The 23,464-nt window shown below is 38.6% G+C and overlaps 1 protein-coding gene across 11 annotated transcripts in view; it reads right to left on the reverse strand.

The window, feature by feature from the left end:
• Positions 1 to 23,464, reverse strand: part of EYA1 (EYA transcriptional coactivator and phosphatase 1) — an 89,271-nt gene that overhangs the window by 43,098 nt on the left and 22,709 nt on the right. For 8 of the 11 annotated variants that reach the window (XM_079983096.1, XM_079983087.1, XM_079983089.1 and 5 more), the window contains 6 exons: positions 14,069 to 14,146; positions 12,327 to 12,396; positions 11,885 to 12,027; positions 8,035 to 8,172; positions 1,752 to 1,834; positions 1,178 to 1,364 (listed from right to left, as the gene is read on the reverse strand). In XM_079983096.1, the coding sequence (XP_079839222.1) occupies positions 1,178 to 1,364; positions 1,752 to 1,834; positions 8,035 to 8,172; positions 11,885 to 12,027; positions 12,327 to 12,396; positions 14,069 to 14,146 (699 nt within the window). The remainder of the gene's footprint in view (positions 1 to 1,177; positions 1,365 to 1,751; positions 1,835 to 8,034; positions 8,173 to 11,884; positions 12,028 to 12,326; positions 12,397 to 14,068; positions 14,147 to 23,464) is intronic. The other 3 variants (XM_079983088.1, XM_079983092.1, XM_079983090.1) reach the window with 1 other exon arrangement.

The raw sequence follows: 23,464 nt of genomic DNA on the forward strand, positions 1-23,464 counted from the left end.
TAATAGATTACCATATGTATTTATGTTACCAGTGGTACACTAATTCCTGGAAGTCAGAATTCTTCCTAACCCAAATATATACAACAATGAAGTCAACTGAAAACTCTCCTTTCCAATACTTGGAGGGGTTATTTCTTAAAAAACAAAACATCCTCCAGCTTCCAAAAATTCATAGAACATAAGCCAACCAAAGTTAACCTAAAAGCTCACTGATTCCTGTAAACTTTGTTCTTTGCTCTCTCACATTCTTTGCTCTTGAATTCAGTTTGAAAATAGTTTAGAATTAGTTTAAAACTATGTCTTCTGTGGAGAACTTTCAGCTTAAATTTTGGAGTGTGGAGGAAGTAGGGCACCAACATCTCTGATAAATATTATGGGGCAAAGAGGGTCAAATGGGGTGGGATAAAACTCACTGCTGGAGCTTCTCCCATTGACTATCATCCAATGGCCACCATCCTCCCTAAGCCCTCTGGATTGATGCTTAGTAATGACTGGAACATCTGGGTATTATTATAGCTAAATATGGACTTGCAACTTGCAGTCAAGCTCTTCAGTGCAATCCAACTCAGAAGTCCCACTGCGTTCAGTGGCGTCTACTCTAAGTAAATGTACGCAGGGTTGCAGCTGGACTAAGCAAGCCTAGTGAAGTTCTTACACATCCTTTTTTTGGCTGTGCCTGTTGCAGGCTGGTCCAATTAAGATGCCCTAAAACCAGAAGTTCTTTGGGGGATCTGCAGAGCTGCCCACCAGCTACCATGGATGGTAGTTTCAGACCCACCTGGGCAACACTTCGGGTTCTTGCTGCAGTGGAGCCACTACCACCAGCAGTGCCACCAGAGAAGCTATGGTGTGCCATGCTTACCCCACCTACCAGTCATGAACACTGGGATAGTCATGATAGCAAATATTAGCTAAAGTTTGAGTAATGAGCTCAACATCTGAAAAGACTATAACACATCTTGTAATCTGTGTTTTTACTTTTTAATGCTGGTGTTTATAAATTATTTGAGGTGGTAACTATAGGAAAACCTGTATTTAAAAACTCACTGCTGTCCACTTTTCCCTTGCTGAGCCAGTTCTTTCTTAATAAGTGCCACCATACATTTAGAACTCTTCTAAAAATACATTTCAAGTACCAAATTGTGGCCTATAGGTACAATCAAATCTATGCATTTACCTGCTGTAGGATCTGCAACTGCTTGACTTGTGATGCCAGATGGTGGTTCTTGAAGCTGGTATGTCGCATTGGAAGAAGGGGTTGTTGGACTGGTGTTGCTACTTGTCATATAATGCGAAGGATATGGAGAACTGTTATAATACTGTGCGTATTGACCTTGGCCAAAGCTGGGGTAAGAAGGATACTCCTACCAGAGTTGAGAAAAAAGCTGTATTAGAGATTTTCCCATCAACATGCTGCTTACTTTTTGGTGTGCGTTCTAAAGTGGAAGTGGAAACAGATGCCTCAATTTCTCTGCCATCTTGGATTTTGCAGAGTAGGAAATCACAAACATTATTTATTTTGCATAAATAGGAAATTGAATTTTAGAAAAACTATATCAGAATTGGGTCTAAATATCATCCTGATATTTTTTTTAAGGCAATAAAGAGGGGCTGTTACAAGTAACATTAAGGTAATACTCAAAATTCTAAAGAACTTCAAGGTTTTATGTAGAATTACAGATATGAGTTGTATTATCCTTCTCAAAACACACTTTTGGCACCCTGTCATTTAATAATTTTCATATAGTTACCTGTTGCGAACTGTTAAATCCCGTAGAATTTGTAAGTGAATTGTTTCCAGCATATATTCCAGATGATGTAGTGAAACTGCTTCCTGAAACAGAACGAAAAAAGGAAGAAAGTTTATATGAATAGTCAATACAATGTCTCTAAAAAGAACAACACAACAAATCAACAGTGACAAAACAGAAATTTTCATATGCTGGTACAATAAGTAATCTACTGTGTCATAGGCAAGACTATACTGTGAATGAATGAATGATAAATCATTGCTTCCAGGGTTCTAGATTGAAAGCTAAAAAGTTATTCAAATGGAATGTATTAAGAGTAGAATCGTAAGTCAAAATCACTTTGCTCTTATGTTATACCTAACATAACAGAATGAAGCAAAGCTTGATCAGTAGAATCAGTGGCACAGTTTTTACTATGTGTCACTTTCAGTGAAGTGCCACTTCAAATTACAGGTGGAAGGTTCCTATGCTAAGAATGCTTCCTCATATAAAAGACTCCTTCCACTATTGAAAATAGTGAAAACTAACATGCTGATTTTCTATGTGAAGAGAAAAAGCAACAAGAGTGTCTGGTGGCACTTGAAAACTAACATTTATTATGGCATAAGCTTTCATAGACTAGAGTCTACTTCACAAGAAGGCTAAGGTGTTACGGATACACATACACGTGTGTGTGTGTGTGTGTGTGTGTGTGTGTGTGTGTGTGTAATTCATTTCACATTGTGGTCTCTGTTTGAAGTTACCTGTATTTTGTTCAAGGGAGGTGACCATCTATTTTTCCTGGCTTATCAATTTCCAGGGTGTTTGTTATCATGTTTTGTGACTGGCCCTTATTAATGACATAATTATCATCTCCTGTACATTCTATATTTCACCCCCCCCACACACACACCTGTTTACTACACCCCCTCCCAAACTATGTGTATCCGGATAACACGTCAAGCACTGATTAAGTAAACTCTAGTCCATGTCATAATAAATAGGTTAATATTATCTGATTTTACTGAAACAGACGAACACAGCTACTCCTTGGAAATATGTGGAGGAAGCTTTTTATTTGGATAAGCATTCAAATATGAGATCTCCCCCTACTGTCTTAAATAGTAATCCAGAGCAATATCTGCTTATGTAGTTATTCTGCTTATGTACCCTTGTAAGTTTCAAATCAGTACAAAACTACATAGATATTGTGGTCCTAAAAAAATTACTTGGAAACTCCACTGATTTATTTGTTTATAAATAAATATTATTAAAATATGTCTCAATGTCACATTGTTGTTGTTCTTTTTGGGGGGGAATGACACATATCCTGGAAGATACTGGGAACTCCAAACTTCTATTGCTGTTAACAAGACTTATACTTTGTAGTCCTTAAAAATGAAACTTTTTATTATTGCTATAATGTTTTCTTCCATGCTATAGAAACACAAAAGAAGTTTTCACCACAATCTATTAACCTTATGGGCTTCTCAATAATGGCACAGATAATTATAGTTCATTAAATGTTCTTTATATAGCCTTGGGCAGCAGTTTTCTCTTTCCTTCAGAAGTTATGGTTGCCCCTGACACTACGAGAATTATTATATGACATTTCAAGTAGAAAGGCCATAGCCTAAATGTGCCTGGACACTGCAATACTCTCTCAACCTTAGCTGTCCAAAATGGACAGATGGGCACTCTTGCTTTAATGCCTTTATCTACAAAGCTGAATTTCTAAAAGGGCAGCAACCTCCTTTTAGGCCCAAAAGCAAATGTGAACATATGGACACTTAATAGTGAAAGTGTATGGAGGAGGGGAGAGGGAATGGGGAATACAAAAAGCTGCAATTTCCAGGAGGCACTGAAGTAGCAAAGCACCCTCATAATCTGCCTTTTTCATTTATCATGATTTCAGAATAGCTAAGAACTAAGGTACCAAAAGGAGAACCAATGAGAGGAATAATGGTCCAAAGATATCTGAGAGAATGACGTTAGGATATGCTTGCAACTGTATCTAAGACACACACACACACACACACACAAGCTGGAGAGTGGTAGAGGGATCCTTCAGATTCCAGCCACTTCCTAGGACAGAGATATCTTTTGGTAGGACTTTTTTGTAGCTGGCACCTCTCAGGTGGGCACCATTGCCATTATAATAGAACAGGGGAGGCGTTTATGGTGAGTTTTGGCACCTCTTTTTCTAGAAAAATAGCACTGCCTTTTGACTCTTCCATAGGATTGCAATTAAAAGGATTTTGTAAAAAGTGACCCTCACTTTTAAAAGTCTAAAAAGGAAATCTAAACTACACAGTATATTAGAAATGTTCCTTCTTTAATTTTGTAAACCCCATATAATGGGATCCATATTTCTGGAGGTGCCTTAGATGAAGTATGAGATTTAGCGCATAAATAACTTACATGGTAATCCTTTAGATAAACTAGTCTACATTAACTAGTGTTCTCTCTAAATGCCTTAGAGAAAACAATAAAAAGTTATTTATACTCATGCTCATGAGCCATCCAGTTATACAAACACTTACTATGGATACCTCAAGACATCAGGTTGGATCCTGACAACCATAAGCAGAAACAAACTTGCAGAAGGGGACTTTACAAACTTCCTCCCAGTGGCCCCCTCCACCCTGCCCGAAAAAGCTGGTCCTTGTGGTTGGGGACCCTCCAGAACAGAACAGGATGAGCAAATGAAAATTAACAGAAAGAGAGAATTAATGAATAGTGGGCTCACAGAAGGTGTCAATTCACCCCTTCCACAGCAGTCCTCTCATGTTCAATCTCACCCTGTTCTGAATGATCCTGCAACCCTCAGGACAGATTGCTTTTGAGCGGGGAGTGCAGAAGACTGCAGTGGGGGAAATCCCCTTCTGTGAGCTTTCTTCTGCTTGCAGTTCTCAGGATCCAACCCACTGCCTTTGGAGAAATCAGGACTAGTTGTATATGAAAAAACAGACACACATTAACATTTTAGTAGAACAAAGAGATATTTCAGTAGCAGGAATAAGGGGTTTCAACTCCCAATTTTTCAAATACTTGCTTTTAGTAAAAGCATTCACCTTTGTATTAATACGGAAAATAAAAATAAATATCAGTGCCTAAGCATTTAGGACATTATTTCGGGACAGTGATTAAAATAATTGTCGAATGTTGCTCAGCAAAGATTCTTGTTGGCTACTGTTTCCCCTGGAACTATGAAGAGGTCTAATAGATATCCATATCCCTACTCCGAAGTAAACATGAGTGGGATCATGCTGACCAAGTAACCACTTTATGCAACATTTCTTAAGAATAAACATTTTATTGTTTGTGATTAATTGGATATGTACATAGAAGTACTCCTATATAGAATCAATTAATGTATAAATTTCACAGAAATGCAAGAAAAATATCTAACATCTAAAATAACACTTAAGCGGCAATCCTGTGTCTACTTACTTGGGGGTAAGCCCAACTGAACTTATTGGGACTTATGGCTGAGTAAACATGCTTAGGATTGTAAACTTGCCTTTCTTGCATATTGGCAGAAAGTTCACAAGAGCCAATGAAAACTGTTATTGCACCTAGGCCAGCATATTACAACAAACATCTCTTTCATCTATGCCATTACTGACTCCTATGGAGAGCAAGTAGGGTCTCACAGACCATAACAAATGTGAAACAGGTTTCTGAAAACTGCTACGTAGACCACCCAAGGACATCAGCTTAGGAGTACTTAAAACATTCTTTAAAGTTTGCCACATTTTAATAAGGTATGTCATGCCACAAAAGCACAGTGCTATTGTATCAGATGATATGCAGATCAACAAAAAAGAGTGAGTGCCACCATCTAACCCAATGAACTATAAAATTATACAAAAATCATTTTGCACCTTTACAAATTACAAGTACATTTTATAAATAGGTAATTGTGCTGAAACAATTGGCTCATGAGTAATGCTAGGACCACAACACTGTGTATGTAAGAATTTCAGAACACTTTTGACAAAATACCCCACCAAAGACTCCTGAGTAAGCTTAGCAGTCATGGGATAAGAACAGAAGTCTTTTTGTTTGTTAAAAACAGCAACTGGTTAAAAACAGGAAGCAGAGAGTAAGAATAAATGGGAAGTTCTTTCAGTGTTTTTGTTGGCATGTCTTGAGACAAAATGGAGGGCACCTCTGGGGGTGAAGTCAAACTGCTGTGTTATAAGCACCAAAGTGACCTCCCCAGGATGCAAACCTGAGCAGTGTGTATTGATATCCTGAATAAACCTCTCTCTTGGCCTTGCTGATGAGGTCCAAAGGAAAGCAGAGCAATACATTTGGCACAAGCATGGCTGCAGGAGCTGCCAGAAAGAGGTGTACAAGGCGCCATCCAACTGTCTCGGGGACTCCTGTTAGGGTTTACTCCTTGGCCTTTTCTTCTCCCGAAGGTATCCCGCAAGGCAGTGGAGGTTTTGGTACAGAGTTCTCCTTCTCCTAGATGGGCTACGTTCCCAGGTTGGTGAACCCCATCTGCCCCTCACTTCCTTCTACAGCACATGCAGAAACCACCTTCATAACTTTTGGACTCACTATTGGTCTTTTCTGCTCAACCCATTGGAGCCACATGCAGGGGAAGTCCCTAACTTACTGAGGGTTTGACACCCATTAATTTTTTTAGGACAACAAAATTGTAACATTAAAAAACAAATTAGAAACAGAATATACATTACAGGATCCAGAGCTAGCTTTCCATACTTAAGACCAAGGCTGCATGCCAGCAGCAGGCGGTGCTAAAACCAAGGATGGGCAAAGCCAGAGCGAAAGTGTTTTGCATTAACTTACCCACAATAAAGAAAGCTATTTAAGTTTTCACCATCACAACCTCAGTTTAGAATTATCAATCCTATACAGAAGTGAAACCCACTGTAACATTTCAGATTGTACGGATTGTACAGATAAGAAAGAAGAAAATGCCATTTTCAAACTATTTTACTATAGCTACCAACATATGCAACTTCCCTATAGTCCTCAACTTATACTAATTAGGAGACGATAAGGCACATCTTTGAACCCTTTGAACCTCTGTGAAAATCGCTCTTTGGTGATTTGTGAAAACTCAGCAGGATGCAAAAGTGCTTGTGCACTTAGAATACGAAAAATGTAGGATGCAAGAATCACAGCCCTGACTCTGCTGCTTTTGCTCTCAGCAATGTTGCTGCTAACCATATTTGAATTGTTATATGATAAGGCCACTATTCCAAAAGAAGAAGAAGACGAAATTAAGCAATATTTAAAAATGAGGCTGAAGCAGCTGCCAGATCCTACAAACGAAGATATGACAGACATAATTCCAATTTAAAAATAATTATCATAATAATCAGTTGAAAGAAATCTTATTCTTTCTGTTGAAAACTTGGTGGTAATGTGTCTTAATCCAGACCTTATGTCAGATCATCACCTCTGCCATTCTAAGTTTGCTGTCAGTTCTAAAGGTAAATGTTTCCTTTGCTTACTGGCTAAGGACTAGATCAATGCATCCTAAAAGCTATTCTGCATCAACGAAGTCTGATACAGTTAAGACATTAAGGCTTCTCTGCTTCATAACATCTGTTCTAAGGTTTCCAAGGGATTCAACATGCATAGCTCCCACTGACCCAGTCTAAAATTAGAGATCATGTTTCTGGTTAGTTTTGAATCCTTTTCTCTATTCCTAAGGAGAACTGGATTCCATAAGTACCAACACAAAGAAATATACAATATATTAGGCATTATGTATAATATCAAGCAAACATTCAAATTACTTTGGGGAAGAAACCACAACTGATAGCATCTAATACTTATAGAACTTCCAAATTATACTGCCAACATTACCTAAATAATTCTGACAAGTTAACTTGTAGGGAATGTCATCTTAAATTTACAGACAAAGAAAACACACCTAAGGGATGAAATTATGTCAGTTTATATTTGTATTCTTGACACAAATTTTCACACTGCTCTGTTTTCTATCACAGTAGAGAACTATGCTGCAAGAAATGGAATTTTACAATAAAGGTCATTGTAATGTTGGAATCACATAATAAAATAGCCATGTTTAAAATGTTTATGTTGATGAGACCTTTAAAACTTAGGTTTGAATTAAAAACGCTAATTTATCATCAACAATGCAAAATTGCATTTAAAATCTATCTAGTTTTGCACATAATATACACTGCTATCATCTTCATTTGGCTACCTGCATTTTCAATTATTATTTAGAAAAACCCCACAAAACCAAAACAACATGTGAAAAGCAAACAAATTCTAATTACTTTATACAGACCTTGCATCTGGTAACTGTATGGAGCCTGTCCTGGCTGGGGAGTGCTAAAACTTGCACCATAGCTCAGAAAGCCTGTCTGTCCAGGTGACTGTGTTTGAGATAATCCGCCTTCTGTCTTGATGCCTGCCCACAATGCACCTAAATCAGTTAGTGATAGCAAAGCTAGTTGTTCATATTTTAACAGAGGGCATTAAATAAAATCACACAAGTATTCATGTAAGTATGCAAAAGGACACCAACCCATAATCTAATTAAGCTGCACTATCTGAACTGATGCAACCTTTCTAATTTAAATTCTTGTTTAATTTAAATCTTGCATGAGCATACTGTAGATTCACCTATTTAGCAATCGTTACATTATCAGTATGAAGGAACAGTGACAGTTTTAGCTTAAAATTGTGAAATTATAGATGTTTAAAGCACATTTGATACTATTATACATTTTTAGTTTTCTGCTCATTCAGAAAGACATTAGACAACTCGTTTTATTAATATAAGTACTTCTTTCTTCTATAACTTTTCACATGCAAGAGCTTAATAATTAAAGAGGGTCTGAATATCAATAGGGAATTTCATATTTATGAAGTCCAGGATGTGAGTTAAAACTTTCTTAGCTACCAAAGTTGACAAGTTTTACAGTGCAATCCTGTACATGAATTCAAGGTAACTGGGCAACTGCATATACAGAATTTCCACCACCTGGGTCCCAACGCTTTAGTTGGTTTAGTTACCAGGGGCCAACACATACAGTAAGCACCTTTTACAACTCAATAGTTTTAAGATTTTTCCTAGACATTTTCAAACAGGGGTGAAAGTGGGAAAATTATCTCTTTTTAAATTATTGCTTGGGCCTATAGGCACATATCCATTATTAACTGCAAAAGGGATATAGCCTTTTTGCCATGTAAACAATACAGATCCCACACCTTTGACATGTCTCTTCAGATTGTAGTAACATTATATAGTCTTTTTTATTTCTTTTCTTATTGAATTTCATCAAAATTCAAACATCTACAACCCTGCAAATGTTTTCATTAAATAAATGCAATCCAGAAAATTAGAATGTATTTAGCCTGATAAACAGATAGAGACAAAAATAACATTTTGCAGCCTGCCATATGCATTGGCACCTCACTGTCTGGTTTGCATCCACACCATAATAGGCCATTATTTTATGTTGTGTTGGAAAAGGGTATTGCCTGCAGCCCAGTTGTACAGGTAAGCTTTAACTGCTGCAGAGAATCAGTGACATTTGGCAATGCAACCAAAGCTCAGCCCTGGGTTTCTGAAGTGAGGCAAGATGCATGCAGGTGGTGTCAGGAACACCAACAAATCTGTTGGAGCTAATCTGGTCATTTGGCATACAAAATAAAATCACCATGTGGATTATGCACTGGCAATTTTAGATATGACAAAGCTGCATGTAGACCATGTATTGGTGTGTAAGCTGCTTCTCATTTATAAAAACCCTCAATTATTTTTCCACTGCAAATCATCCACTCTCAAGGGTGCATTGAAAAGGAGAAGCAAGTGTCATGATAACATTGCAAGCAGCTGGGGAGTAAAATTTCATTCCCCACGTGGCAGCTATATTGTGAAAAAGCAATCCTAACTCTTTTAAACCTCTTCTCTGCATTAAGAGGGAAAACTCATGAATGGTATGATGGTAGTGATGGGAATTATGCTGATGCATGAATATATGTATGTTAATATGTGTATTTAACCTAATTCAAATAAATAATAAACTTCCAAGAGTATGTCTGATAAAGAAGCAGTAACCGAAAACCATCCTGCAATGGGGAAAATCCGCATTTTAAAGTTTTTTTAACAGTTTTTCTGCAGCATTAGAGCCAAGAAAGTCTTAGCAACCAGCTGTCGGTGGCAATCATCTCCACCAGCCAAGCTCACTCTGTTACAAACATTATTTCTCCATTCTCTCATTGTACAATATAATAAAAAGCCTTTGCCAGAGTGTTCCATAAAATGTTTAGTTACTACAGAGTAAATTAATCAGTGTTCAATCAAAAATTCAGTTCTGATTTGTTATTACAGCTATCTTTGTGATGTATCACACCATATTGAATCGTTATCAAGTATATATAAATATATCAAAAGGAGTTTTTAAAATTTTGCTGTTCAGAAAAAGGGGGGAAAGAAACACAAAAACAGACCAACTGGCAATATTACAAAAAAAAAAGGATATAAACCCTAAAACAAGAATGTAAACTGTATTAACATAAGAAAGTAGCAACAAATAACCAAACTGCATTGTGATCAATTTTCCTATTCTAACAGTTTAAGAATAAATTTCAATTATTTTTTTAAAAAATGTATTTTTAAAAAATCAGTTCTAACACCACAGGAATAAACCACAAGTGGCCAAAGTTTTAATTTTTACTTTCATTTAAAAATAAACTTGAAAGTATAATCCTGATAGTCACTCTACTAAGATGAAGTTTAAAACAGGTCACAAGATTATATTTGCTAGATTTAAGCAAATACAAAAGAAACGGATTTGTAAATGCCAGTTAAAGAAAACATAACCCATTATTTCCCGAGTTTCAGTCAATTTAATTTGTTGGTTAAGATGGAAATCCTGGTCACACTTTATTAGACAATATACCCCAGTGGACTTATTTTCCATTATATAGGGAGATAGTATAGTTCAGAAGTCCTCAAAGGTGAGCTCAACAGTGGGGATCACCAAAACTTTTAGGGCAACGTGCTTCCAGTTGAGATGAGCCAGTGCCCTTCTCAGTCAACATCTAGGGAAAGAAAGTGTAAAGCCTTTTTATATGAGGCAGTACTTTTGGATATACTATTATGTAGTTCTTTGGCTTCTATTTCAATTGTTGAGTACTTCTTGGTTTATTAACTGTTGTTTTAAATAAAATTGTGGGTTGCTTTTACTGGGTATGTTTAATAGCTGCCTTGGAAATCTAGTAGTAGTAGTAGTAATAGTAGTATACCGCCCTTCATCTGTGGATCCCAGGGCGGTTCACAACACAAAAATACAAGATAAAAAACACAAAATATATAATAAAACCAGAACAAAAACAAACCAATACCACCCCGCATCCCACAACACATTTAAAAGGGCACCTGATGTTAATGTGACTTAAGTTTGGTTGAATTATTCTTTCTATATTTCATAAGAAATACTTTAATAAGTCAAATGCAGCAAGGGCATCTACATGCACCATGCATGCTGGGAGCGTCTTTAACACTCTTAATGCTCCATAAAGAAAATGTGCACTGATCTTTCTGTTTTTTACACAAACCATACATATAGCTTGGTTCTTGTCACAGGACATTCAAGTACCTAATATAGCAACATATACCCACAGACTAGGAACCAAATGACCTTCCTTGCTCTGCTACTCCATTGGAGGCATCTGACAACAGAGGGGGAGGGGGAAATTTTCAGGAGCGTCCTGAAAATCCGTTCTACTGGGTTTGCATATCCTCCAGAACAGATTTTTGTGGGACACTGGGGACTGCCGATGGGACAAGGATTTTTTTAAAAATAACCTCCCCTCTTCTACTAGCAGATACTTCCCTCTGGATCAAAAACTCTTGTGTTTCTGCAAGGACATCAGGTGGAAATAGCCCATAGCAAGAAAGTGGGGATGTGAAAGTTAAGATGCTGCTAAATACTGAGGAGTGCGATTCCAAAATCATGGAACAATGCTCTACTTCTTTTCAGGCCTCAGTGGTTTTGCAACATACTTATGCTTAAGCTACTAAAATGCAGTATTCTGTCACTAAGTAATGCTGCACTCATCAGCAAAGCGATTTCACAGCCCAATACACAACTGTTTGTCACCATCTCCCCAAAAACTTTACTCACCATATGATGGGATTCCATAGGGCTGACCAGGCTGTGGGTACGTTGAATAACCTGTGGCTTGTTGCATCCCTGTGGTAAACTGCGTCTGCCCATATGCTGCCATCGTTTGTGAAGGAGTAGGAAGAATATGCGGGTATGGTCTGCTGTTCATTGCAAAATGACAGAAAACAGGAAAGCCTTTGTATTAGATAGAAACATGCAAACGTTTTGGTTAAGCTGCATGACAGAATGTAAATTCCTTGGCCACTGTGCAAAACAAATTAATTAATTAAACAATTTTCTACGTCTAAAGATACATTTGTAGTTATTCTAAAGTACAACCTCTCTCAAGGGTAAACTGATTTCAATTATGATTTAGCAGATGGATTCAATTATAATTATAAATGAGGTTTAACTCCACTTTTTTTCTTTTTCTTTTTCTTAAACGTAACAGACATCTTACTTGGACGGGTATATCTGTGGTGGGGAAAACTGGTGAGTTTGTCTTGGGCTGAAGCCACTGCTTCCAATTGCTGTACGGAGGAGAAAAGAAAGCACATGGAAGTGTAAACACACACATCTAACCTAAATATTATTTCTGTTAAAGGAACTTTAGAAATTTAATGAAGTTTAATAAAATTAAAACAGCGCCAAGTAATACTTTACTAGATCCAGGCTAGCACAACAATTCTCAACATCTTTATTACAAATTAGGCTTTTGCAATTGCTCTTAAGGGACCGTTTTAAAAATATGTCACACTTTAAGGCCTTTTTAACACACCCTGTCATATTTCTAGCCATTTAATTAACTCTCCACTTTTCTCACAATTTTGCACTTGAATTAAATGAATTACTCCATGCATGGTTCTTAAATTTAAATGCTGTAAAATGTCAGCATTTTTATACAAGGGTGACATTTTAGTGGGTCAGATATTCTTCAAACCCACAATCATACTTCCATTTTTTCCTTCCCAAGAACTATAGCCACTACTGAAAACAGCTATTTGGCACATGGTAGTGAGGAATGAAACAAATGCCAATAAGAGAGCAATTCCTCTTCAGCTTTTTATTTATTCCTTCCAATGACTGTGTGTGACTTAGGAAGCTGCTTCACACAGAGTCAGACCACTAGTCCATCCAACTTAGTATTATCTGCACTGACTAGCCGTAGCTTTACAGACAAGAGACTTCCCCATTCAATCTAGATATGCCACCGATTGGACTCAAAACCTTTTCATCGCAAAGCATGTTTTCAAGAACAGTGATGGCTGAAGACATTCACACTGCTATGGAACCAAAAAGGAAGCATTCCTTGTTGGATTTTATCAGCTAGAATCTTTTAAAAAAAAATGACAGTGTACCAATACTGAGATTGTAAAACTGACATATCAAACTTGAAACCTTGCATAATATTTTGCGACATTTTGGTTGGCCTTTAAAAAGTAATGCAGGCAGACATAGTGGGCAGCATCCAGCTAAGTGCTCCTCAGAACAGACTCACTAAAATTAAGGGCCTAATTTACTCGTGTCCATTAATTTAATAGATATACTCTGAGTAGGACTAACAGAATACAACCCATTTTTTTCAGCAGTAAAACTGCTGAAGCACCTTCGCTGTTGAAATGTACATTTCTTTTTCTTTGTCATGATTAGGGGCGGTGGGAGGATCTTTAAGTTTGCAACAGTAGCTGGCTATGAACAGTGCAGATTGGCTGTTACCTCCTGCTGCAATAACCGGGACAGTTTGGCACTTAAAAAAATAGGTTCTCACCACAGCTGATAAACTTTTGTCTTCACACAAGTCTAGATCCTTTGAGGCAAAGCTATCTGCTTTACACGTGCCAAATAAAATGTGGGCTTGGAGTACACCGAGACTAAAGGGTGCCCAGTAAATGTCACCAGTAACAGCTCTGTATTTCAGCTAAGAAGAAAATATTGCTAGACCAAACTGAGGCTGCTAGACTCACCTGGAACTGGAGCCCCATTGGACTCAGCAGAACTTACTTCTGAGTAGACGTGTATAGAATTTCACTATTAATTTCAAAATAGACTTGGCAGCTAATAGTGGCAACCGCTGCCAATAAGGGGAATACACACATGAAAATCCACAGAATGTATGGTTGTCTTTACTCAGAAACAGTTTCCTAATTAAATATCTGAAACATATATGGGTATCATATTTACACATGGCAAATGCTTCCTTACCTGATCCTGAAAAACTGTCTAAAGACCCGTCTGCTGTTGTAGTAACAATCTCACTGCTGCTCATTGGCTCTGTTTTAACTAAAATATAAATAAAGTGTGTTTTATGTTCAATATGACTGCAATCCAGACAAATTTCCCTGACAGTCAGTAAAACTGAACTCAGTGGGGCTTACTTCTGAGTAGACATGCACAGAATTTCATACTTGTGCACAAACACTCATGCATACGTGCAACACACTCGTACACTAATTGCTTATGTTCATATATACTAATGCAGCACTAATTCTAAGAAACACAAAGCTTATTTTGTACATTTATTTTCTATAAACATATTATACACAAAAATATGTACATCTGTCTGAAATGAGTAAAACCATTACAACAGAATTGTTTATTGCCTTTCTAGCAAGTCTCTGAGGTGATCTACATAACTGCCAAAAAGTTACTGTCAGATCAGTACAATATTAGGATTCTGCTGTTACTAAACCAATTATATAATTTAGGGTACAGGCGGCAACCATTTTGCACAGGGGTTCTGTTCCTGGTGTAGGCGGAGCATGCATAACCCCAATTCACCCCCATTCTGCCCTGCCCCCCATTCTGTCCTCTTCTGGTACCAAAAGGACCTGCATGTAATAATAATAATAATAATAATAATAATAATAATAATATATTATTTATACCCTGCCCATCTGGCTGAGTTTCCCCAGCCACTCTGGGTGGCTCCCAATCAAGTGTTAAAAACAGTACAGCGTTACATATTAAAAACTTCCCTGAACCAGGGCTGCCTTAAGATGTCTTCTGAATTTCAGGTAATTGTAGGTAGTGCAAAATGGCCGCCACCTGTACTTTATTCTAACTTTTTACACCTAATCTTTACAACTTTCAGGACATTTCATGATACAGTAACAAACACACAGACAATGCAGTACTCTTAGTTATTTTACATTCTGCTAAACTATACATTTACAGGTATCTTTAATATTCCAAGTTTTGTACATTTCAAAGGAAGCTGCCTTGCACTGAGCAAGACTATTGTACACATTATCAGGAGCTCTCCTAGTTTCAGACAGGAGTTTTCCCCAGTCCTACCTGGAGATCACAGGTATTAAATCTGTATCATTTTACATGCAAAACATGTGAACTACCACAGTGCCCCTTGCAACTGTAGTCTACCTTGTTTCTTAACTAGGATAGTGGCAGATGCGTAGTTGGTCTTGCAACAGGAGTGGAAGATTGGGTTTAATTAGCTGTTGCAGGGATTCCCCCAACTCTCTGGAGCAAATCTGGGAAGGATGTGGGGCATGAGCCTGTAACTAGAGAGGATTCCCATAATTTGACTAGCAGAAGCTGAGTGTGGGTTAGTATGGCTCATGAGTAAACTAAAGCCCTTATAATAAAGTAAAACATGAATTTATTTATGGAATCAGAAATTTACAGGCACTTGATAAATTAGAATGATCATTATTAATACTGATTTATTAATAATCTTCTAGACATTATAAAACCATTTACACTTGAGATACTAATTAAAAACACAAAAACAGCAAAAGCATTTAAAACAAGACTAAAATACAACAAAACAGACACTTGTAGTAAAATTTATCCAGCTGTGAAAGCCTATGGGAGCAAACATGTCTTCAATTGTTTTGGAAAGTGCAGATAGTGGGTGGTGCCTGTCATATTTTGTAAGGAATGCTATTCCACAGAACAGGGGCAGTGACACTGAAAGCCTTGCTTTCAGTTACCGTGGAACAGGCTTCTCAGATCTTTGGAACTTGCAGGAGGAAATTTCCCACAGACTGCAGCGACATACAGGGTTTATAAGCAATAAGGAAGTTTCTCAAGTAACCTGGTCCTGAGCTGTATTGAGCCTTATGTTAGCAATCAACACCTTGAAGTTGGCCAAGTAGTAGATTGGCTGCCAGTGTAAATCCTGAAAGCAGCTTCCAGACTAACCTCAAGGGTTGCACCAGCAGAGATCATTGCAGTAATCAAACTGTAAGGTTCCCAATACATGCACAACCGTGGTCAAGCCAATCTTGATTCAAGAATGTCCATAGCTGTCTTACCAATTAAAATTGGTAAAAGGCATTCCTAGCCATTGAGGACACCTGCACCCCCAGTGACAGAGCTGGATCCAGGAACATCCTGAAACTATATAGGCGCCTGCTTCTTCAGTGAGAGCACAACCTCATCTAGGACAGGCAATGTATCAACTTCTCTGACCTGGGAGTCACTCACCCACCAAGGTTCCATCTTCCCAGGATTCATGACAGTCCAGGAGGAACAGCAACAACATCACACTCCTCCTGTCCCTCTCCTGAGAAAGGTCATCCAGTAGGGTGACCAAGGAATGCCCAGTTCTGAACCTGGGTCTGAAGACAGATTGTAATGGGTCAACCCTCTCAAGTTTCTTGTCCAAACAGGGTATTAACAACTGGGTAGTAGTTGTAAAATACCACTGGGTGGTCCCCCCCCATGTATGGCCACACAATCACCTCCACAGTGGCTAGCACCACCCTATCATGAAGCTGCATACATCACACACTGAACCCACCCAACCATGTTTCCCTAGTTTGCTTCAATCAGGCTGCAAAAACTGAAACTGCTCCCACTAAACATGGCTTGATGGAGTATTGGCATCTCACATGCTATGGAGACAAATGGCATTGTCCTCAGGCAGGTCACAAAGGGTCTCTGAGGTACCCTGGACTCCATCCACCAATATGGGTGTCAATAGCCTATGAACCACATATTCACTAGTTCCGCTTGCTGACTTTTAGAGAACCCAGTGGAATTAATGATGTAGGTCTTCTTTGTTGTTTTCACCCCCATGCAGTAAGCACAATAGGGTGCTCTCACATGTTTGGTCATCTTTGCAGTGGGACTTACACCACCTGCACTCTAGCCATCGCCTGGTCTTTTTCGTCACATGCAGCTCCCCAGTATACCAGGGAGCTGAATATGCTCCACAGTGTTGGAGAGAATGCTCAAGATCTATCATATCTACAACCTTCTGCATCTTGTCATTCCATAACAAAATAACAGAACTGCAGGATTGCCAGTTCTATTCACCAGAAAATTTCACAGGAATCCTTTGTGGTCCACAAGTCTCTGGGGACAGACCATAATAATGGGTCCCACACCCCTACAGGGGCAGTTGGTACTATTAGCCCAAACTGCACCAGGTTGGAAGGACGAGCAGTTCAAAAAGCAACCATGACAAAGTTCATACCTAGCCAGGTATTATAGCTGGCAGACTATTTTATTTCATTTGGTTACAAATAGTACAAAAATCCCAAAGCCAACTTGAAAACACTTTTAATTATCACTATACCACACTAGCACCTCTCCTCAACCAATATCCAAAGAGGTTTTCCTAATTTAAAGCTTCCCTTGTGGGTAAAAGTTTGTGTTTCTATTGGCTGAGTGTGTTATGCAATGCTAGTGAGAACTGAGAAAACCAGGCCAATGAGGATAATAATTTAAACCTTCAACTTTATGCCACACATTATATGATCCCAGCCCTTTAGACCTGAAGCATCTGTGATACATTAACCCACTCACATCACCTGTTAACTGGATATTTCTGACACGGTGGAGTGGGAAAGGTCTGAGACTTCAAATCATGCATTTTCAGTGTTTCCCAAGCTTGGATCTCCAGCTGTTTTTGGACTTCAGTTCCCATCATCCTTGATCCCTGGTCCTGATAGTTTGGGATGATAGGAGTTGTAGTCCAAAAACAGCTGGAGACCCACGTTTGGGAAACACTGCACGACTACTGGGAATGACACTAGAAGTTTGCACACTAGAGTCTGCAAAGATGAAATTGGGTTTTCATACGGTCAGTTCGTCCTAATTTTTTCATAAGGCCTGATGAGCAAAAGACCACCAAGGCCATCAGGAAGAAAATAGCACTCAGCAGGGCATACACAGCAGCTATGCTGTAAGGGCTTCACCTTCTCAGATTGCTCCATACTCACACATTATATTAAAACATTGCCAAAGTGCAGATAAGCAATTCTGCATTGTAACCTATTGCAGGTGTAAGAGTTTTGGAGGATCCCCAAAATCTGGCAGTAAAATACACTCCCGAAGGAGCTCCAAGCTTAAAAACAAATAGATATTTTAAGTGTGGAAAAGAAGAGTTTTGACATACACCCTCTTTTCTGAAACAAATGCCTCAGAATGCAGTGAATGTGCTTAAAGCCACTTCTACCACATTTTAGAAACCACACTGTCCAAGTAAGCTGAAACTCTACTCAAGCAATGCTGGAATTCGGTCCAGCCTTGAATACATTTTTCCTGTACTGCCAATTGTTTCTTCTTCCAAAACCATATTTATATTCTGATACTTCTCTGAAGAATTTCCCCCTGCTCTTGGCCCTATGAGTTCCATCCCGTCCTTCCTACAGCAGTTAGTATATCACTCATATTTTGTGTGCTGTTGACACACTACTATAGGTCAAAGCTTTGGGAAGAAAAGTACAAATTCAAACTTCAAAATGCATTAGCCATATAGCTGATCTTTACAATAAACCCCAAAATTGATTACTGAAAGACTACTACGACAAAATTGACCTAATTTTAAATGACAGGTAAATAACATTTAACATATGTTTCTTTTCTAGGTAACAATTGTTGTTGTTTAGTTGTTTAGTCGTGCCCGACTCTTCATGACCCCATGGACCAGAGCATGCTCCTATTATATTCCTATAATCTTAATCACCCATTAGATTCACTCATAAAATGCAGAACTATTACAGCTTCTGATAACAAAGTGTGTCCTCTATTTTCCACTGGAATACAATTTGCAGAACTGCGGGAAAAGCATGGCCATGATGAGACTGAGATGTGCAGATGTCTTTAGAGTTCCAATGCTCAGGTAAATTACTATACTGAGCATCTCATTATTTATTTATTTTTATTTCGCTATACTGCTTAATCGCAGTTGTCACAAAGGTTGAAAATTCCCTACCCTGATCCATGGAAAGTGCAGGTAGGAAAGACTTCGGGTGGGATGAGGAGGTTCCTCTAAATTTATGGAGCATGAAAAGAAGCCTAGCAGGTGGAGATTATCTATTTTACTTTCACTAATATAGCCAATCAAGAAGTCCCTGGAGCACGTATGGGTGTAGGCGTACCCATTTAAAGCATATTCTGCCTGCCTGGCACTCAACTCCTAATTCCTGAAAGAAGGCAAAGCTGGGATGCGTTGTTGGGCTACAGCGACCATCATCCTTGACCCTTAACTTTTCTGGGTGGGGCTTACGGAATTGGAATTCATCTTGTGAAAGGTCAGAGGTTCTACATCCATAACATGAAGAATCAAAGGATACTATTACTTAAGTAATACTGTTATCTAAGAGAGTAATTCCCCATAATCTTTAAGTGAACATTACTTTCTTAATAATAATTAAATATTCATACTACAGAAGGCTGGAAAATACAAAGTTAAAGTCACATTACATTTGGTTCTTCAATAGGGATGGCAATGAAATGCTCAATACCTGGTTTCATAAACTGACTTGCTCAGCCTGTAATGCTTGACTGTGTTACAAATTGTATATCATATCCCTGAAAAGTTAACTCAGAATGTTAAACTATATTGTGCATGCTCAGTTAGCATTCAACAGACCAGGTACCCCAACCCAGCTGTGCTTTGTGGGTGAATTTGTATAGGTTATTTTTAGAGCTGTGAAATTACATGACTGCATACTCTGCTACTTGGTAACTGCATCTGCAGAAGTCCCCCCCCCCTTCAGTTAGCCATTGACATCTGATGAATCTCACAGGTTGCTGTGAAACACATGGTCAGATTAACCCTTTGATGCACATCTTCTCTACCAATTCAACCAATTATCCTTATTGTTTAATGGAAATATTTTATGCTTGTTTGTTGTGCCCCATCCAGATTCAAAACACTTTTTGCTCTCAAATGTGTTCGCTTACAGGAGGATCTCTCTGCCATGGATGGTGCTGTGGGGTTGAGTCACGCCAGGTTTAACCAAACTATAGTTCTCAGGGGTTGATACAATATTCCACATGTATACAGTGTCCTAGTGTTCATGCCCATTAGCATGAAAAAGGAGTTCTCCAGCCACCGTATGCTCTGAAGTTAAGCATTTAGGAACACTGAAGACAACAAGGTGCTTCAGTTTCAAAAGAATGACATGCAAGTTCTGCTACATACAATGACACTTCAAGGAAAACACATTGGACCACCCCAAATCATTTGCCCATGTATGTGAACAGAAAATAGTAGATTTAGCTGAAAGGCATGACATGGAGCACATCAGCATTGATCGTTGCAGTGTAACCATCTGAGCAAGCAGACTTGTTTTAAATGGAAAATAGCTTGCCAATTCTTTTTAGTGATCTAGCTGCAGTAAAAACCTTCAAAGCAGCTCAAGCTGTGCACATGCTTTCTCTCCATTCATGAATATGGCCCATGTGCATACATCCATAATTAGGTTTTCAGAAATAACATCTGAACTTGGTTCTTAGCAGATATTAGGACCAAATTAGATGACTAAAGGCTATACACATCATTAGCACACATCCTTAAGGAAAAAAACCAACAACCTTAAACAGCGGGTGTGTATATTATTTTCATCACAGCAGCTGTGCATGGGGAGATAAGGGTTAACCTTTTCTTCCTGCTGTGAAACCAATGAAAATTTCCCCTTGACAATGGGAACTTTCCTTCCTAAGAGCAGCTTAGATAGCATTTTTGGCCAAATTGCACTCCACCACACACTGTGGTCCCAATGAAAACTGGGCCCACATGTACCTATTAACTTAAACACACAAGCACACACATAATTGCTAATGACACATCTAGTACCATGTCTCATTTGGCCCTCGGTTATCCAAAAGCACTACGAATTAAAATAGATTCTCATGGTTCATGTTGACAAAGAAGCCTGATTATACTTCCTTTTGAAAGAAGGGTAGAGGCTAGTGAGTGGAGCTGGGGCAGTGGGGAAGAGAGAAGTGAAAATATGGGAATATAGGACGAGAAATACACACATCCTTCTTCCTGCTGTGTACCATTGCATCTGAGGAAAGTGCGCAGAAAAGGAGACCAAGGCTATGGTACACCAGCCATGAGAAAGGGTTGCAAGTGTGTCAAATTCTAGATACCTCTTCCAATCCACCTTCCATGAGAAAAACAACCACCCAGGACCCCTCCAGATGTCCTTTTTATCACGCATCATGATAAGCCATGCTCATGATGCTATTGGGGCAGTTACACCCAAGCCTGATTCCAGTACTAACTTCCTACTGGAATCCTTTAACTTTATGCTCATGATGCTATTGGGGCAGTTACACCCAAGCCTGATTCCAGTACTAACTTCCTACTGGAATCCTTTAACTTTATGTACCACAAATGTTTTTCGTTATTTCTGTCCCACTTTTTTGTGCTATAGCCACTCCGAAGAGCAATAATATGATAGCATTGTGAAAGCACCTCAAAAGAAACTAAAGTGGAATAAATTCACCACTATTATTGTGCCAAGAACACATTGAAGAATGCTGCACACCCACAATAAAACAGGAACACCCATGAGATAGCCATTTCAAATGATATTGAGACCAATACCTTCAGCTGACTTATACAGTATATACCGGTAAGTTGCTGCTTTTTACAAAGTCAGGCCATTGACTTTGTACGGTCTACAATGACTGGCATAACCTCTCTGGGGGCGTTGACAAGAGTCTTTTCCAGCCCTATCTGGAGATGCCAGTCCTACAATGGTTCTGCATACAAAGTCTGTGCTGTATCACATAATTATATTTCCATCCCCCCAAACCTTTAAAAAATAAACCTTCCCCACCAGCTCAGCAGATAGGTCCCCTTGTAAGAATAGTTTCATTGTTTCTATTCTATCAATTTTTCTATTTTGTATATCTACAAAGTATAAATAAACATGATGCAAATGTTCATAGAGAAAGGAGGAAGAGAACATCTGAAAAGGCAAGCTTTTTGGCAGAAATAATATGTCCCCCCATCATTTCAGAGAGCATTGTACAACAATAGTTATAACATGTACTTGTGAAATGTGTATTGCAGTATTGTTGTATTGCCCTTAACAGCCTACACTTTTTTTTGCTGTTCAATGATAAATTAAATTATATGCAATTTCTTTTCACCGGACAATCACCATGACTGATAAGTGGGGTTGAAGAGAGGGAGAGAATGAATTTATCCGATCAGAGGATGGGAGGGAGAAAGAATCCATGAGAGAGAGGAGAGTTTCAGGGAGGGAGGCCGGCTTATTTCTGAAATCAGATTAGATCAGACATAAGCTATTTCCTAATTTTTCACCTATTTTTGAGCCAACCTGACATGATCTGGTGGTGGGGGAAGAAGTCATTCATCTCTATTCAGACACAGCCTTATAAATGCTGTAAGTCGCTTGCAGATATCCAGGGAACAAGCAACGAACAACAAAAATAATAACGTGTTCTTGCTCAGTATCCTTGTATTTTACTGCAAATGGAAGTGTCATGACTAGCAGTTTTAGATGTTCCTAGTAAAATGGGAGTGCCTGATCACCTCATCTGTCTCCTGAGAAATCTCTATGTGGGACAAGAAGCTACAGATAGAACTGGATAAAGAACAACTGTTTGGTTCAAAATTGGGAAAGGAGTACGGCAAGACTGTATATTGTCTCCCTGCTTATTTAACTTATATGCAGAATTCATCATCCGAAAGGCTGGAATGGATGAATCCCAAGCCAGAATTAAAACTGCAGGAAGAAGTATCAACAACCTCAGACATGCTGATGGCACAACTTTGATGGCAGAAAGTGAGGAGGAATTAAAAAACCTTTTAATGAGGGTGAAAGAGGAGAGCACACAATAGGGCCTGAAGCTCAACATCAAAAAAACTAAGATTATGGCTACTGGTCCCATCACCTCCTGGCAAATAGAAGGGAAAAAATGGAGGCAGTGAGAGATTTTACTTTCTTCGGCTCCATGATCACTGCAGATGGTAACAGCAGTCACGAAATTAAAAGATGCCTGCTTCTTGGGAGAAAAGCAATGACAAACCTAGACAGCATCTTAAAAAGCAGAGACATCACCTTGCCGGCAAAGGTCCATAAAGTTAAAGCTATGGTTTTCCCAGTAGTGATGTATGGAAGTGAGAGCTGGACTATAAAAAAGGCTGATCACTGAAGAATTGATGCTTTTGAATTATGGTATTGGAGGAGGCTCTTGAGAGTCCCATGGACTGCAAGAAAATCAAATTATTATTATTTATTTGATGCTATATTGTTTTTAATATTCAGTTGGAAGCCGCCCAGAGTGGCTGGGGAAAACCAGCCAGATGGGTGGGGTATAAATAATAAATTATTATTATTATTATTATTTTATCATCCATTC

The sequence above is a fragment of the Podarcis cretensis genome, assembly GCF_951804945.1.
Source record: "Podarcis cretensis genome assembly, chromosome: 7".
Classification (NCBI taxonomy): Eukaryota; Metazoa; Chordata; class Lepidosauria; order Squamata; family Lacertidae; genus Podarcis; species Podarcis cretensis.